The sequence below is a fragment of the Carcharodon carcharias genome, chromosome 8 (assembly GCF_017639515.1).
Source record: "Carcharodon carcharias isolate sCarCar2 chromosome 8, sCarCar2.pri, whole genome shotgun sequence".
Lineage (NCBI taxonomy): Eukaryota > Metazoa > Chordata > Chondrichthyes > Lamniformes > Lamnidae > Carcharodon > Carcharodon carcharias.
The window spans coordinates 151,243,131-151,261,770 of record NC_054474.1 but is presented as its reverse complement, the minus strand read 5'-3'; the positions used below and the strand labels follow the sequence as shown (position 1 = coordinate 151,261,770).

The 18,640-nt window shown below is 43.8% G+C and overlaps 1 protein-coding gene across 1 annotated transcript in view; it reads right to left on the bottom strand.

The window, feature by feature from the left end:
* The window catches only part of nup214 (nucleoporin 214), a 121,892-nt gene that overhangs the window by 17,447 nt on the left and 85,805 nt on the right, over nt 1-18,640 (bottom strand). The window contains exons 30-31 of the mRNA XM_041194465.1: nt 13,631-13,701; nt 9,581-9,719 (exon numbers count right to left, since the gene is read on the bottom strand). Of these exons, the coding sequence (XP_041050399.1) occupies nt 9,581-9,719; nt 13,631-13,701 (210 nt within the window). The remainder of the gene's footprint in view (nt 1-9,580; nt 9,720-13,630; nt 13,702-18,640) is intronic.

Genomic DNA, 18,640 nt, shown 5'->3' with positions numbered 1-18,640 from the left:
GGTGGTTAAAAAGGCATATGGGACACTTGCCTTTATCAATCAAGGCATAGATTACAAAAATAGGGAGGTCATGTTGGAGCTGTATAGAGCCTTGGTGAGGCCACAGCTAGAGTACTGTGTGCAGTTCTGGTCGCCACATTATAGGAAGGATATGATTGAACTGGAGGGGGTGCAGAGGAGATTCACCAGGATGTTGCCTGGGATGAAACATTTGTTATGAAGAGAGGCTGGATAGACTTGGGTTGTTTTCGTTGGAGCAGAGAAGGCTGAGGGGCGACCTGATCGAGGTGTACAAGATTATGAGGGGCATGGACAGGGTGAATAGGGAGCAGCTGTTCCCCTTAGTTGAAGGGTCAGTCACAAGGGAACATAAGTTCAAGGGGAGGGGCAGGAGGTTTAGGGGGTGTGAGGAAAAACTTTTTTATCCAGAGGGTGGTGACGGTCTGGAATGCGCTGCCTGGGAGGGCGGTGAAGGCGGGTTGCCTCACATCCTTTAAAAAGCCTCTGGATGAGCACTTGGCACATCATAACATTCAAGGCTGTGGGCCAAGTGCTGGTAAATGGGATTAGGTAGGTAGGTCAGGTGTTTCTCACGTGTCAGTGCAGACTTGATGGGTCAAAGGGCCTCGTCTGCACTTTGTGATTCTGTGATTCAGAACACTCAATGATCTTCAGAGATTTGTCATTCTGCTTTTCTGCTAGCAAAGTGAAATTTCATATTAAAAGCTTAGGCATACTAAGCATATACTTGGGAGAAAACAAAATCTGAGATCCATTCTTCATCCTGACATTTTCACTTTGCTATTGAATTTTATAAAGCTGTAAAATACCAATAATGGCAGGGAAAAAAAGTCGTAGAAATCTGCCAAACCACCCATTGCTTGCTTTGCCTGCAGCCTTACTCGCACCAAGTCCCACTCACCCTGCATTGGCCTCCAGTCCAGCAACACCTCAAATTTAAAATTCTCATCTTCATTTTGAAATCCCTCCAAGATCTCTCTCCTTCCTATCTCTGGAATCCCTCAAATCCCACAAACCTCAGATCGCTGCAATTCTCCAACTCTTATGTATCCTTCACTTTTGGCCTAAGTGCTGAATCCCCACTCTAAACTCTCTAATACCACCCGCTCCTCTCTTAAGAGGCTCCTTAAAATCTATCATATCGACCAAGATTTCAGTCACAAGGCATGATATCGCTTTATCTGACTCAATTTCAATTTTTGGCAAATAACCGCCCTGTGAGGCCCCATGGGATGTTTTACAATATTAAAGACTCTATATAAATGCAAGTTGTTTTGCTCACAATGAAGTACCTCATCTGCCATTTACATCTTTTGCAGTTGGCTAATGCTCTCATTTCAATTCCCTGAGGGGGGGGACGCGGATGACGGCAGCCAGACACCAGAGGTGGGAGCGCGACGGACGGGGGCAAAGGGAGAGCGCGACGGACGGGGGCAAAGGGAGAGCGCGACGGACGGGGGCAAAGGGAGAGCGCGACGGACGGGGGCAAAGGGAGAGCGCGACGGACGGGGGCAAAGGGAGAGCGCGACGGACGGGGGCAAAGGGAGAGCGCGACGGACGGGGGCAAAGGGAGAGCGTGACGGACGGGGGCAAAGGGAGAGCGCGACAGAGGGAAAGAAGAGAGACCGCGACAGAGGGAAAGAAGAGAGAGCGCGACAGAGGGAAAGAGAGAGCGCAACAGAGGGAAAGAAGAGAGAGCGCGACAGAGGGAAAGAAGAGAGAGCGCGACAGAGGGAAAGAAGAGAGAGCGCGACAGAGGGAAAGAAGAGAGAGCGCGACAGAGGGAAAGAAGAGAGAGCGCGACAGAGGGAAAGAAGAGAGAGCGTGACAGAGGGAAAGAGAGAGCGCGACAGAGGGAAAGAGAGAGCGCAACAGAGGGAAAGAGAGAGCGCAACAGAGGGAAAGAGAGAGCGCAACAGAGGGAAAGAGAGAGCGCAACAGAGGGAAAGAGAGCGCAACAGAGGGAAAGAGAGCGCAACAGAGGGAAAGAGAGCGCAACAGAGGGAAAGAGAGCGCAACAGAGGGAAAGAGAGTTGCAGTTTTTCAGCAAAAACACTTAAGTGATTCCATCTGCCTACTCAGGTGGAGGGAAAAATCCCCAGAACTATTCAGAGTAGGGGAGTTCTGGTGTCCTGGCCAATAGTTACTGTTCAATCATTCCTACAACAGCAACTTGTATAGTGTTAACAGAATCCAAGACTGTTGGTGAAGCTGAAACCAGGACATAGAGGTTTTCTTTAAGATACTTTATTGACTTGTTCAGCTTCACAGCTCTCCTCCGACTCAACTGAATGTCTCAGCTATCACTTATTTATATGTGCTCAAAGACAATTGATACCCATCACCTGTTTCCCTTAACCTTAACAATGTAATTGACAAGACATTAACATATACCACCTTTGGCATAATACCATCCAAGACACTTCACAGGCACATAACCAAACAAAATCTGGGCCCCCAAGTCGCATGGGACATTAGGACAGGTGAGATTGCTTTTAAGGAGCATCACAAAGGAGGAAAGAGGCAGGGAGGGGTTTAGGGAGAGAATTCTTAAACTTGGAGCCAGGGCACCTGATGTCATGGCTGCCATTGGTGGAACGATGAAAATCAAGATGATTATCTGGTTATTTGAAAGAAAAAACTTGCATTTATATAGTGCCTTTCGTCACCTCAGAACATACCCAAAGTGCTTTACAGCCAATGAATTGCTTCTGTGATAGCTGAGACATTCAGTTGAGTCGGAGGAGAGCTGTGAAGCTGAACAAGTCAATAAAGTATCTTAAAGAAAACCTCTATGTCCTGGTTTCAGCTTCACCAACAGTCTTGGATTCTGTTAACACTATACAAGTTGCTGTTGTAGGAATGATTGAACAGTAACTATTGGCCAGGACACCAGAATTCCCCTACTCTGAATAGTTCTGGGGATTTTTCCCTCCACCTGAGTAGGCAGATGGAATCACTTAAGTGTTTTTGCTGAAAAACTGCAACTCTCTTTCCCTCTGTTGCGCTCTCTTTCCCTCTGTCGCGCTCTCTCTTTCCCTCTGTCGCGCTCTCTCTTTCCCTCTGTCGCGCTCTCTCTTTCCCTCTGTCGTGCTCTCTCTTTCCCTCTGTCGCGCTCTCTCTTTCCCTCTGTCGCGCTCTCTCTTTCCCTCTGTCGCGCTCTCTCTTTCCCTCTGTCGCGCTCTCTCTTTCCCTCTGTCGCGCTCTCTCTTCTTTAGGCACAGTTGTAATACAAGATTGCTGTTTGTGGGAGCTTACAATGCACGAACTTGGCCTACAAAACAACGATAAGAATCTGTCAAAAAGCAACTGCAGAGCGCACCTGAACATTCTGAGGATGTGACAGGCATTTTAGAAATTCAAGTTCTCTCTCTTTTACCTTAATGTCAAACTTGACAAGACTACACTGCAGTTAGTGTTTATTAGGCTATGTGGAGGAAATACTGAATCAAGGCTTTTAAGAAAAAGGTCACTTTGCCAATCATCAACATTCACAACTGATGTGAAATATCTGAACTGTGCTCACTTAGATTTGTGCAGCCATCACCTAACAATGCATTTTCTGACAAATCCAAAGTATTCCTCTCAATGATGCAAGATGCAAGGGCTTTCTCTCTTTGTGCTCAAGGGCATACTAAGCAACAGTTAATGTTCCACACAAATGCAAGGGTTTGCTTTCTGCACTCTGATGGATTACAATGCCAACTTGGGCAGACGGCTGCTCAACTATTATCCCTAGGACACGTATTCATTTTAGAAATCCTCACAAGACTCATACATAAAAGAATATCTGGCAGCGTTCTATGATGCATTTAAGGGAAAGTTAGGTAAACACAAGAGAAAGGAATGCAGGATTAGGGTTAGATGAAGGGAGTGTAGGAGGAGGTTTGTGTAGAGCATAAACACACCGATATTGACCAGGTTGGCCAAACGGCCAATTTCTGTGCTGTAAAAATCCTCAAACCTCAGTTCTCAGAGCACCTCTACAACCTACACAGTTACACCCAATTAAACAGTGAACTTTAAACTTATTAACATGGTCCATGCACAAATGACTGCCTTTAACAAAATACAGGTCACCTAGGTTGCTTCTTTTGTCACAAGCTGTGTACACCCTACTGCCAGCAGATTGGATAGTCTGGTTTTGGACTATTTAACAAGACTACTTAAAACAGTTTGACATCTCAGAGCTTCTCAAAGGACTGCAAGGTGAAGCTGGTAGAGTGAGTACAGCTACTGCTCAAACCAGCTATGAGCTGTAAAGAAACTGTGTTCCCGCAGTCCACTTCAACACAAAAAACAGTTTTTCTTTCGCCTTCCCTTAACATTCAAATTAAGTTATTCTACCACTCACTCCGTGTTTTGACAATTCCTGGTTGCAAAGTGTGTACAAATATATTCAAATCAGATGCCCACCAGGTACGATGTTCTGACTAATAAACTTAAAATTGAGAAGACGTGCACAGCCTGTCTCCAAATGCCGCTCCTGATGAGAAAGGGTTCCTCACTGGGAGCATTACATCTGATAACTAACCTCTCAATAGCCTGATTAAACTGCACTAGACCATAGGTCCAGATGAAGAAGGGGCATTTAATCCCTTGCTTCCAGCCCTACCCTTGCAGCACATGGCTGCTTTTTTAATGAATAGTGTCCTGCTCTCAATTGTTTTCCCAACAACTTGTTCTATGATTTAACAGATGCAGTTCTAACAATGAAAGTTGGAAGATATTCAGTTCACCTGGATTTCATTTTTAGCTCAATACAGGAGGTAACACAGAGTTGAAGGAGCTTCAAGGAAGAAGTTCCCAGGGCTATGGGGAAAGAGGAAAGTGGCAGATTGGTAACTCAGAGCTGGCACAGGCACAGTGGGCCAAATGGTCTCCTTCTGCACTATATGATTCTAAACTCACCCCAAATTCAAAATGCATCAGAGCTTGGCTCAGCGCATCTCAATCCTGTGACCTCAATCACCAAAGGAGGACAAGAGCAGTGAGTAGTTGGGAATACCATCACCCACAATTTACACACCCTCCCTGATTTGGATATATACTGGCATTCCTTTATTCTCACCAGAATCAAAATCCTGGAATCCCTCTGCCTAATAATGTCAAGAGATGGCCTGCAGCAGCTTAAGGAAAAGACCAGTCACCACTCTCAGGACAACCAAGGACAGCCAATAAATCTGGCTCTGCCAGCATTCACATCCAGAAAACAAGTGAAAGATACAAGTTATAGCGCTCTTGTCTCTGAGGATTGGAGCACAATCTGGGTCAACATTCTAGTGCATTGCTCAAGAGTGAGGCCTGCTCAGAGCTATTGATACATATAACAGAGACCCTTCTGCCTATTCCAATGATTCAAGAGGATGTTAAAAAGTTCCAAGGACTATTCTGAGAGGTGTTCTCCCTGTGTCCTGGGGTTGAATGCTGCAGCAGATTCAAAGAGTCAAATGGTCTACTCCATCCAGACCCTATTTCTTATTACTCCCTTAACCAATGTCACCAAAGTCTATACAGTGGGAAAGGGTTTTCCAATCTTGGCTGTACTGTAGCAGGGGAAAAAAAAAGTGGGACAATTTCCTGACCCAAATTATACTGGAAGTGACCATAGATAAATAAAAGCTCTGATGTATCTTAATCATTGTCCTGTTGGAATTCCAGGTGAATTACAGCTGACTTGTGGCACTGTCTTGCAGTTTATTAATTGAAATGCAATCAGGGCTGATGGAAGAGTTTGAATGGTAACAGTAGTATTCCATGCTGTTTCAAGAGTTTCAAATCATTGGAATCATTAAACTGTGAAGCACACAAAGATTGGCCAGGTTAACAGTGAGGTTGAGTGTCTTGGGCTACAGGAAGATATAGACGGGATGGTCAAATGGGCTGATAAGTGGCAGATGGAATTTAACTCTGAAAAATGTGAGGTGATTCACTTTGGAAGAAGTAATTTGACAAGGAAATATTCAATGAATGGCATGGCACTAGGAAGTTCTGAGGAACAAAGGGACCTTGGCGTGTGTGTCCATAGATCTCTGAAGGTGGAGGGGCTTGTTCGTGGGATGGTGAAAAAGGCATATGGAACACTTGCCTTTATCAATCGAGGGATAGATTACAAAAGTAGGGAGGTCATGTTGGAGTTGTATAGAACCTTGGTGATGCCACAGCTGGAGTACTGTATGCAGTTCTGGTCGCCACATTATAAGAAGAATGTGATTGCACTGGAGGGAGTGCAGAGCAGATTCACCAGGACGTTGCCTGGGAAGAGAGGTTGCATAGACTTGTTTTTGTTGGAGCAGAGAAGACTGAGGGGCGACCTGATCGAGGTGTACGAGATTATGAGGGGTATGGACAGGGTGGATAGGGAGCAGCTGTTCTCCTTAGTTGAAGGGTCAGTCACGAGGGGACATAAGTTTTAAGGTGAGGGGCAGGAGGTTTAGGGGGGTGTGAGGAAAAACTTTTTGACCCAGAGGGTGGTGACAGCCTGGAATGCGCTGCCTGGGGGGGTGGTGGAGGCGGGTTGCCTCACATCCTTTAAAAAGTACTTGGATGAGCACTTGGCACGTCATAACATTCAAAGCTATGGGCCAAGTGCTGGGAAATGGGATTAGGTAGGTAGGTCAAGTGTTTCCCACGTGTCGGTGCAGACTTGATGGGCCAAAGGGCCTCTTCTGTACTGTGATTCTGTGATTGTGTGTGTGTGTGTGTGTGTATGTGTGACTAAAGAAAAATTCTGCCAGGGCACTAATAAGTGTTTAACTGGGCAAATTGCCAAACAGCCTGCATAAGCAAAGACTCCAATGATCCTTCTCCAAGAACACCCAGCATGGAAAATACCATAGAAGACGGGCAGATAAATCACAGACTGTGCCCACCCTAGACTTATAAACCACTGTGTCAGCTAGGAGCTGACCCATGAGAAGGTCCTCCGACTAAAAAATTTCCTCGACACTGAACCCCCCTCCCCCCCCCACCAAAAGGGTTGTTAGCGAATCAAATGGAACGGCTCCTGATTTCTCTAAATTAATTTAATTGTGTCCAGTACTTTTTCAATTGGAATTGATCCCATTAGAAGTAGCATTTTTAAAAATGTATTCATGGGATGTGGTGTCATTGGTCAGGCCAGCATTTATTACTCATCTCTAATTACCTTTGAGAAGGTGGTGAATACAACTGAGTGGCTTGCTAGGCCATTTCAGAGGGCAATTATGAGCCAACCACATTGCTGTGGGTCTGTAGTCACATAAAGGGCTGACAGGATGGCAGATTTCCTTCCCTAAAGAGCTTTTGTGAACCATTAGTTGAATTTAAATTCTCCAGCTACCGCGGTGGGATTTGAACTCAGGCCACAGGATCATTAATCCAGGCCTCTGGATAACTCGCCCAGTAACATAACTGTGCTACCAGACCCTTTTGATTATCCCTTTGATTTTGGCAGCTCCTATGATAAGGCCCTGAGGGGTTTGCATGGGCGAGTAAATAGAATGGCATCTTGTGGACTATTCATCTTTCAATTATAGAGGACCACAGGAGAGAGCTGATATTTTATGACGGATAGGTGTCTGTAAAGTTGAAAATGGCCGAGGGGCATTGTATTGATACATAAATGGCTGCATGCAAAGAACAGATTGAAAGGTGACGTCTGTCATAAGGAATAGGACCCAGGATGACAGAAAACTAACACCCACACAGGAGTGCGAGAAGGCCTTTGACAGTTGGCGAACTGTCTACGGCCTTAGGATTTGATTGACAGAAAAATCAGGATGTGTAAAACAGAAATTATTGACAGGGACATGAAAAGGAAGATCAGGCAACATTAGAACAAAACAAGATTGGAAACATATACAGAATCATAGGCATCAGAACTTAGTCAGGCCCCTCCAGTGTGTGTGGAATCCCTGGTAAAAATGCACAAGGTTTAGCTCTGCACTACTATTAAGTGTTATGTTTAAATATGTCATTAATAGTTATCATATACTTAACATATCTGTGAATATCTACCTGAAAATGCTGTTTATTTTGGGGGGTAACTTACAAGACCATCCATGCTGTAACAGGGCAGTCAAGGATCAACAGTGTGCGGCTGAGCTGCAGCCACACAGTGGAAATGGTTGATCTTGGAGAGGGTGCATACAGTGTCTTTGGAACCTGCTGTGGCCATAGGGAATACAGCATCTTATAGAAACAGTTAATACCATTAGGAGTTAATTGGTAAGGTTCTTTTCAGTTTTATTGGTACATTGTTCCTCATTTTGGCATATGGTAGTTTGACTGGGCTATGTGTTTACTGCATTAGTGGTGACTTTAAATGATGAGCTTTAGTTGTGTTTCAGTGGGATGACTCAGTCACCATTACTGCTCCTAATGAGACAGGTCAATAAGCGAGGCCTAGATCACCTACAAACAAATATGTCCAAGAGTGAAACAGCCACATCATCGGCCCCGATAGGGCTAGGTTTTAAGCCAACGCACAGATGCTGAGTACACTCCAGTTCATACAGGGTGTGAGACAAGGTCAAGCTGAGTTAAAAAGAATACCATGTTGCAATTTTTCCCCTTTTCTGTTACCAGCTCCATCTGTATAAAAACAGACTTGCATTTATAAAGCACCTTTCACAACTTCAGGAGTCCTGAAGTGCAGTCACTTCGGTAACACAGGCATCAATTTATGCAGGGAAAGTTCACACACAGCAATGCCCAGATAATCTGATTTTGGGATATTGGTTGTGGGGTAAATATTGACCAGGGCATTGGCAATAATTTATTTGCTTTTCTTTCAAAAAGTGCCACAGGATTTTTTTTTTTTACACCCACCAGAGATTGGGTCTCGATTCTTATCTGACAGACAGAACCTTCGACAGTGTAGTGCAGCGTTTTTCAACCAGGGTTCCCCAGAACACAAGGATTCCCCAGGCATTCATGAAGGGATCCGTGCAACTTCAAATCATGTGAAAATTGTACCAAATTTTTAAATTTTTCATGTTATATTGTTCTTACATTTAATGAAAAATAATTATTCATATAAAAAAAACTCGATAGGGGAGGGCTGTTGGGGTTCCACAGAATTTTGCAATATATTGTTTTATAATAAAAAAAGGTTGAAAACCACTGGTATAGTGCTACCACAGTAATGGCACTGGGAGGATCAGCCTAGATTTCGTGCTCAGGTCTCTGGAGTAAGGCTTGCCTTGAACCCACAACGTTCTGATTCAGAGGCAAGAGTGCTACCCATCGAGCCAGGGCTGAAATTTCAGGGAAATTCCCATGGGAATCTACCTATCACCTGGAACAGGAAATCCTGATCCAACAAACTACTGCTTTTGATCCAGGCTTTCAACTGGGTTCAGATTCAATATCAGAAACTGTCCCAGTCTCACCCCAGCTACGAGATGGAACCCTCATGGTTTTATTAAGCAATCATGTGCGGAGATGGGGGTCAATAAATTATGCTGCTTTTAAACACAAATCAGTCAGCGGCTCCCTTTTCTGAGCAATACACAAGCCAGGAATACCACATATCTCCCAAAGACTGCCATCCCAAAAAAAATTCCATTGAACTCACTAGCAGCCTCAGTTGATCCAAAGCTCATCTGTCCAAACGGATTCCGAGCACCTGCATCCAAGCTTGGCTTTCTTCCCAGTCCGCTAAAGAATCCACCTGTAGTGGCCGGAGAACCAAAAATTGATGCCGTACTACCAGGCTGTGGAGAAAAGGTATAGTGAAAAGTCAGCAGTGTCCTACTTTTACCTTCTGAGAAAATTATTGCATGTCTAGCAGCAACAACTTGTATTTGTAAAGCACCTGTTAAAGCAGTGAAATGTCTCAAGGTGCTTCACAGGAGGGTTATTAGGCAAAATCTGACATGGAGCCACATAAGGAGAAATCTAGACAGGTGACCAAAAGCTTTGTCAAAGAGGTGTGCTTTCGGGAGCCATCCCAAGGAGGAGAGAGAAATGGAGAGGTGAGGGAGGAAATTCCAGAACCTGAGGCACAGGCAGCTGGACAGACTCACCAATATTGGATCAAAGAAAAGCGGGGATGTGCAAGAGGCCAGAATTGCAGCAGCGCAGAAATGTTGGAGAATGGAGGAGGTTCCAGAGGTAGGGAGGACATTCAGGGATTTGATCTTTAAGATGAAAATTTTAAATTCAAGGTTAGGCCGGGAGCCAGTGTAGGCCAGTGTGTTCAGGATTAATGGGTGGGTGGTGCTTGGAGCGGGGTAGGTTATAGACAGCAGAGTTTTGGATGAGTTGAAGTTTCCAGAGGACTACAGTCCTACAGTCTGTACCACAGACTGCCATCCCAGACCTTTCTTTAGAAGAACCCTCCACTACACATACTGTCAGCATCACCGGCACAGCATCTGAGGGAGAACCAGCATACTAGTGGACATAACCCAAAACAAATATGTTCCACATGTGCTTGGCACAAAGCACAGAGCCAAACAAATCACTTCTGAACTGATTATGTGTTGTACTACTTTAGGGCACAGTTTTAAACACAGTGTAGTTAACATGAGTCAGAGTTGTGAGTAAGGGGCACAGGTACGGCAGGCAACCATTCAGCCCCTTGAGCCTGTTCTGTCACTCAATTAGATCATAACTGATCTGTCTCATAACACCATTCCCATGGTGGCATAATGTTTAATGCCCTTGTCTAGTGAATCTCTGCTGTACAGACTCATGGGCCAATATATCCTTCCTAAGCTGTGGCACCCAGAACTGATTGCAGCACTCTAAATAGGGTCTAACCAGAGTTTTATAAAACTGCAATGCAACTTCCACTTTTTGTATTCCAGACCCCTTGAAATAAAGGCCAAGATTCAATTAGCCTTTTAAGATTTTTTTTGTACGTGTCCACTAATTTTTAATAGTTCTGGGATTAAAGCACTAAATTTCCGTGCTCCTCCACAGTTCCTAGCCACTCCCATTTATAAAATACTCTCATCTATCTTAGGTCCAAAGTGAATGACCTAACGCTCCCCTACATTGAGCTTCGTCGCCACAGACTCGTCCACTCAATTAATCTGTCACTGTGTAGGTTTCTACTCTCAACTACACTATTAACAGTGGCACCTAACTTGGTGCTGTCAACAAACATGGATACGTGGCTTTCTATTCTTTCATCCCATTTCATTTACAAATACAGTGAAAAGCTGCGAGGCCCGAGTATAGATCCCCAAGGGATACCGCTAGTAACATCTGGACAACGGGCAGCAGGAACTAGTCTGACTACGTGTGTGGTGGCAGCCATCAGGAACAGTTGACAATATTAACCACCTGCTCCACCGCTCAACTCTTTCCTCTCAATGTGAGGAAATACAAAAGTCATGAAAACCACAGGGAGTTTGGCAGCAGTACAAATATGTTTATCAGCTGTTTTCACCTATGGGACCAGAGTATTATTATAATTCAAACAGATGGGACAAAGGCCATAAAATATAAACAGAAAAGGCTGGAAAAGTATTCAGCAGGTCTGGCAGCATCTTTGGCGAGAGAGAGAGAGACACACAATTGAATGACCTAGGTTGATAAGCTTTCATCAGAACTGGAAGGAATTTGAAATTAGAGGCAGGAAATTGGAGGCTAGTGTAGAACATAAGACAGGGGTTCTCAAACTGTAGATCGTGACCCCATTGGGGCCATGTGCCAATCATTTGGGTTCGCAAGCTCAGAGGGAGCAATGCCGACTATCAAATGGAGGCTCTGGCTGGGACACAATTTTTTTTTCACCCCAAACAGTTCATCAATGCCACAGCTTTTCACTGCCCTAATTGGCCATTCAGTTCAATGCTCCGACTGGCTAATCGGAAACTTCTTTGAATGTAATGGAGGAGGTAGCTTAGACGCGCAATGTGGCAAATGGCAGCATAGCCCAAGGTTGCCACCGAAGTTTTGTTACATGCAGCAGCACAATTCAGGGCTCGGGGATGCAAAGCTTTTAAAACTACCGTGGATAAAACATTTGCCCTTGCTCAACAACCCCCTCCCCCCCAACAAAACTGAGTCAATGGGCAAAAACACAGACATAAGGGAAGGTCTGTGATAGGGTGCAAGACAGGAGTGATAGAGTGACAAAAGGGAAAATGGTGCAATAGTGGTAATGGGGCCACTAAAGAAATAAAGATGGATCTAGAGGAGATGTAAATGATCACAGAATAGCAGAGTGGGCGGGAGGGGGGATCACAGAAAACCCAGCAAAAAAGAATCAGCTCTCACTGTCCTGGAATGTGAAGAAAGGTGGGTAGACTCCAGGGGTGCAGGTCACCCACTGGTTATCCTTCTCTGTTGGCTATCATGACCTGATAATGAAACCAGGTAATACAGAATGCTGTTCTTATAACCTTAAACTTCCAGGTTACAGACTAGCTCAACATGTGGAGTGATGAGCATTCTCCCCACAGCCAATGCAGTGCATTAGAATACTGGAAGGGTGAAGATAATTCAGTGACCTTGCAAGAGGTTCCAGCCACAATTTAAAGTAATGACGGGGTTTGATAGGGTAGGCATAGTAATATTGTCACTTGTGGGGAAGACCAAAGCTAGGGGAAATAAATACAAGATAGCCACCAATAAATGTAATTGAGAATTGAGGAGAGTGGTTAGAAAGTGGAACTCATTAGCACAAGGAGCAGGGATGCATTTAAGAGGAAGCTGGAAAAACAAAAGACAAAGGAAAAGAAGGGTAAAGTTAGACAAAGCAAGGTGTGAGGAGGTTCAACTGAAGCATAAGCATGGGCTTGGACCAGGTGGACCAAAGTCTGCATTGTCAAATACCACGTAATTCCGCAAATGGCACTAGGTATGAGAGGTTTCAGCTAAGCTGAGAGACTAAAGGAGCTGCAGATGTTCTCCTTAGAGCAGGGAAGGTCAAGAGGAGATTTAATAGAGGTGATCAAAATTAGGAAGGGTTGTAATGAGAGTAAATAGGAGAAGCTGATTCCACTGGCAAGAGGGTTGAAAACAAGAGAAGCAACGCTCTCCCCATGCTGTATAGGTGCACAGCAATCAGGAATGTGCCACCCAGGGGACCAAAGAGGCTGTGCACAAGCAGTGGTCCTTTTTGGATACGTCGTGCGCAGCTGTGCAGCAATCCTAAAGGGACTATACAGTGCAAGAAACAAGGAGCACACAGCGCAGGGAAATTAGAGGGAATGTTGCAGAGAAGACAGGTATAAGATAACTGTTAGAAGAACAGGATGGGAAACAGAATTGTATTTTTATGGAATGCAGTGCTTGAAAGATTGACAGAAGCAGATTGAAAAGTAAATTTCAAAAAGGAATTGGATAAATACTAGAAAAGGAAAAAATGTGCAGGGCTATGGAGAAAAACAGGGGTGGGGAAAGAAGTTGGAAATAATTGGAAAAGCTCAGAGCCAACACTAACAGGAATGGGCCCTTCTGTTCAATAAGATGCTGCAATAGGTGAAATTTGGTTGCAACTGCGAAGATAGAACTAAGTATGGACTCTCAAATATCACCATTATGTTGTGCCATTTCTAATGCAGCAATTGTGCAATTCTATTCTATGAGATTGTTTGGGAAGAGGCAATTTAGTCACAATTCAAATGGGATTCAATGTGACAATGTTTTAATGCTTACAGGATCTTACCTGACCAAACATGCTGCTGACATTCGTAGACTGACCAAACACAGAACTTGCTGAAGAGCCACTAAAACCTGCTAAGGATAAAAAGGAACAGTATTTATGAGGTGCAACACATCTCACCAATCCACAATGGCAGTGCACTGCACCAAACATTGCAAGAACTGAATTGGGAATTTGACAGTGCTCACTCACCATCTTTTATCCACTTGAAGCTGAATAGGTACCAGTGTTTGAAAGAATTAACTTATTTATTGCATCATTCCCTTTCAAAAAGGCAATTGGGTATATAGAATCATAGAATCTTACAGCACAGAATCTCAGAATTGTTACAGCACAGAGGGAGGCCATTGGGCCCATTGTGTCTGCACCGGCTCTCTGAATGACTAATGCACCTCGTGACATTCCCCCGCCTCCTTCCCATAACCCTGCACATTCTTCCTTTTCAGATAATAATGCAATTCCCTCTTGAATGCTCAATTGAACCTGCCTCCACCACATTCTCAGGCAGTGCATTCGAGATCCCAACCACACCCTGCCTGAAAAAGTTTATGTCATCATTGTTTATTTTGCCAATTATCCTAAATCTGTGCCCCCTTGTTCTCGATCCTTCCACCAATGGGAAGTTTCTCCTATCTACTCTGTCAGGACCCCTCGTGATTTTGAATGCTGCAGGCCATTTGGCCCATATTGCTTGTGTTGGCTCTTTGAAAGAGCTTTCCAATTAGTTCCACTCTTGCTTGTTCTTTTCCTCATAGCTCTTCATTTTTTTTCCTTTTCAAGAATTTATTCATCTCCACTTTGAAAGTTATTATTGATACTGATTCCATCATCTTTTCAGGTAACACATTCCACATCATAACAATTCGCTGCATAAAAAAATGTATTTTAAATCTGCGTTCCTTTGTTTCCCACCAGCAGAAAGTTTCCCCTTTACTCCAGTAAAATCCTTCACAAAGGTCCAGGTTCAAGGATCATTAAACTTTCACGAACAGGAGTTAAAAATAATTGAAGAGGCTAATTCAATGCTGGCCTTTATATCTAAAGGGCTAGAATACAAGGGAATAGGAAGTTTTCTACAGCTATACAAAGCCCTGGTTAGACCACATCTACAGTACTGGAAGCAGTTCTGGGTGCCACACCATAAGGAGGATATATCGGCCTTGAAAGGAACGCAGTGTAGATTTACCAGAATGCCACCTGGACTCTGAGGGTTAAATTACAAGGAGAGATTACACAGACCAGGGTTATATTCCCTTGAATTTAGAAGAGTAAGGGGTGATTTGATCAAAGTTTTCCAGATATTAAGGGGAACAATAGGGTAAACAGAGAGAATCTATTCTGCTGGTTGGGGAGTCTAGGACTGATGACATGGTTTGAAGACTAAAGCCAGACCTTTCAGAAGTGGAATTAGGAAACACTTCTACACACAAAGGATGGCAGAAGTTTGGAACTCTCTTCCACAAATTGTAATTGATGCAAGATCAATTGTTAATTTTAAATCTGAGATTGATATTTTATAGGCCATAGATGTTAAGGGATGTGGGGCAAAGGTAGGTATGTGGAGTTACATCACAGATTAGCCAAGATCTCACTGAATGGCAGAAGAGGCTCAAGAGGCTAAGTGGCCTCCTCTTATTCCTATGTGCTCCAGTCCCCTCTATATTACTGAAGTCCGTTATCCCTGGTATCATTCTAGTAAATCCCCTCTGCACCCTATCTAAGGTCTTGACATTCTTCCTAAAATGTGGCTCACTAGAGACAACACTCCAGTTGAGGCCTAACCAATGGTCTATAAAGGTTTACTGTAACACCTCTCACTGCCGAAAAAAAAATTTCCTCATCTCACCTCTAGTTCTTTTGCCAGTTACCATAAATCTGTAATCTTAATGATCAATAAATTGAGAGTACATCACCAGCTGTGTGTGTGGGGTAGGATGCAGTGCTGCCTGGACAGAATGTACAGAAAACCATGGCAAACAGGGGACAAATTTTACTCAAATATTCAGTAATGTCAGGGCTTGCCAGTTCAATACTTTCTAGCATATTCAACTGACCTCTCTCTTCTCTGTTGCATTATGACCAGCAGGAAAATCAGGAGATAAACGACCTATCTCTGCCGCGGTTCAGTGGACAGTACTCTTGCTTCACAGTCAAAAGGCTGTGGGTTCAAGCTCCACTCCAAGTCCCTGAGCTCAAAATCTACACTGGCGCTCCAGGGCAGTACTGAGGGACTGCTACACCATTAGAGATGCCTGTCTTTTGACTTTGAATCAAGGTCCTGTCTTTCGACACTGAACTGGGGCCCTGTCTGCTCTGTTAGGTGCATGCAAAAAATGATTGTTTCTTCGAAGGGCAGCAGGGGAGTTATCGCCATTGTCTTGGTCAATGTTTGTCCCTCAATCAACATCATAAAAATAGATTATCTGGTTATTATCACATTGAAGTTTGTGGGAGCTTGCTGTGCCCAAACTGGCTGCTACATCCACATTACAACAATAACTACACTTCACAAAGTGCTTCATTGGTCAAGTGCTTTGAGACATCCCACAGTTGTGGAAGATGCTATGCAAATGCAAGTCTTTCTTTTACCATTCTTTAGGTGCAGAGTCCCAGGCTTCACATATTCAATTATCACGTCCAATATGGAAGGCGTTGGAGAGGGTGCTGACAAGATTTATGGGAATAAGTCCGGGGATGAGGGACTTCAGTTGCCTGGATAGATTGGAAAAGCTGGGGCTGATTTCCTTGGAGAAGGGAAGGTTGAGAGAAATTCACAATCATAAGGGGTCCAGACACAGTAGATAGGGAGAAACTGCTCCTTCAGGCAGAAGGGTTGAGAACCAAATGTCATCAATTTTAAAATGGCTGGCAAAAGAACCAAAGGCAACAAGAGGAAAAGCCTTTTTACGCAGCGAAAGGTCAGGATCTGGAATGCAGTACCTGGGATTATGATAGAGGCAGTTTCAATCAGGGTTTTCAAAAGGGAATTGGATCATTAACTGAAGAGAAAAAAATTACAGGGCTATCGGGAAAGAGGGAGGGATTTGCTGATTTGCTTCTTGCAGAGAGCCAGCACGGATATGACAGGCCAAATGGCCCCCTTCTGTGCTGAAACCATTCTATGATTCTAGACACAGACTGTTCAAAACAACTTGGGTAACTGGTTAGCGAAACAGAGACAGATGAAGAGAGCAGCACTTGGTAGAATTAGGAACAAAGCAAGGAAGCACAAAAAAGGAAGCTGCAAAAATAATTAAATTTGTGCCTGAAATGGAGAGGGAATTTTAAAAAGGAGGGAAACGGAGATACAAGCTTAGGCTGGCCCATTCCTGCAAAAAACAAGTGATGTCCTCATCCTGCGACTGATTGATACTCATTCGCCAAGTCTTGTTGGAGGACAGCCTAGTTCGACACATTCTGGGGAAACCATATGCACAGGCAAAGGCCATCAAGTTGCCCAGGATGGGTCCTGCTGCAGGTTGCCCCTATGCCCATATTAAAAAGCCCCAGGGCCTATACCATTGTGCCAGTTCATTTGACCTGAAGTTAAACTAAAAAAAATCACTTTAACACTAACCCTGCCCAGTGCCCCCTCCAATCCACTCTCCTGTCGGAAGGAATGGACATGATTCATATCTGCTCAAGACACATTTCATGCCTGCGGTCAGTATGAGAATCTGCTCAGATCAATCAAGTCAGGGAGCCACAATTATATAGTGTGTGGAAAGCTAGGAAGAGACAATTGACATTTCCTTCTATTTTTAAGAAAGTAGCTTAAAGTGGCTTCTTTGTAGCGTTTATGTGTATCAAAGCAAAGGAATCAGCTGCAAAACTGGTATCTGCCAATGACTGGGGCATAACCAGAGCTTTGCTGACGGAGTTGAGGTACAGGCCAGGCACTATCCAACAGAATGATAGTAAAGGTTCTAGTGGCTAAATAGCCTGTTCCTGTGTCCACCAACTACATAGATGGGGACTTGGTTGTTCTGTAGTCCATTGTCTAAATGATTGATGCCCTATGCGCTTTAGTTTGTCCTTCCGCATTTGCACTTTGCCCGTGTGTGGGATGCTATCTATTTTCTGTTTTGGCCATGATGCAAAGTTTTCCTGAACATTCAGAAAAAAATGAAAGGCAATGAAGGAGGAACTTTTTGCCAGTAACACAAGCACAGCAAACTCTGGACAGAATCTAATAACTGATACAGCAATCATTTACGATAGTTTACTGAAAAAACGTGTTTTTAAATCCACAGATTTTTGAAGTGTGGAAATATGTACAAAAGCAGCTAAGGAGGGGGAAATGACTCCTCAACTGTAATGAAAGTTTAAAACAAAATTATTAGAAGTAACTATCATTTCCAAATGCCCAACATTACAACTTGTCTAAACGTTAGTGTCAGCATTGGAAATGAGCCTGTTCTATACACTCAATTAGTTCAGGGCTTGCGTTTCAACTTAAAATCTCTCCCTCAAACAGAAAGGGTACAAATAATTGAAAGGTAAAATAATGTAGAGCAAGGAATTCACTAAAACGAGGACCCAGAATGTGGGGCATTTCACAACGTGTCCAGTTAGCTAGTCAGCTCGGAAAAGGTTTGTCTTATAAACTGCTGGAAGTGCGGGCTGATAAGGGTGCGGAGAGGGCAATAGGGCCTCTGGGACTCCAGTCAAGGACAGGACAAACAGAAGCACCTGAAACAATGGATTTAAGGATTGAAAAATAAAGAGAGCAAGGATGAATTTAAAAATCAGGTACAGAAAAAGGAAGACACAATGAAAGAAGGCTGGATTGAGAGAGAGAGACAGGAAGGAAAAGAAATTTTTAAATCTCAAACAATTAAAATCAGAAGAAATAAACTATACACTTGTTTATCCATTTTCTTCTAATTGTGTGCTAATCCATTGTTAATAATCACTTGCGCCGAACTTCAAATGGCTTCTCTAAGTTCATATACATAACACTCCCTGTTCACTATGCTAGTGACCTCAAAAAAATTCAATTCAGATTAGTCC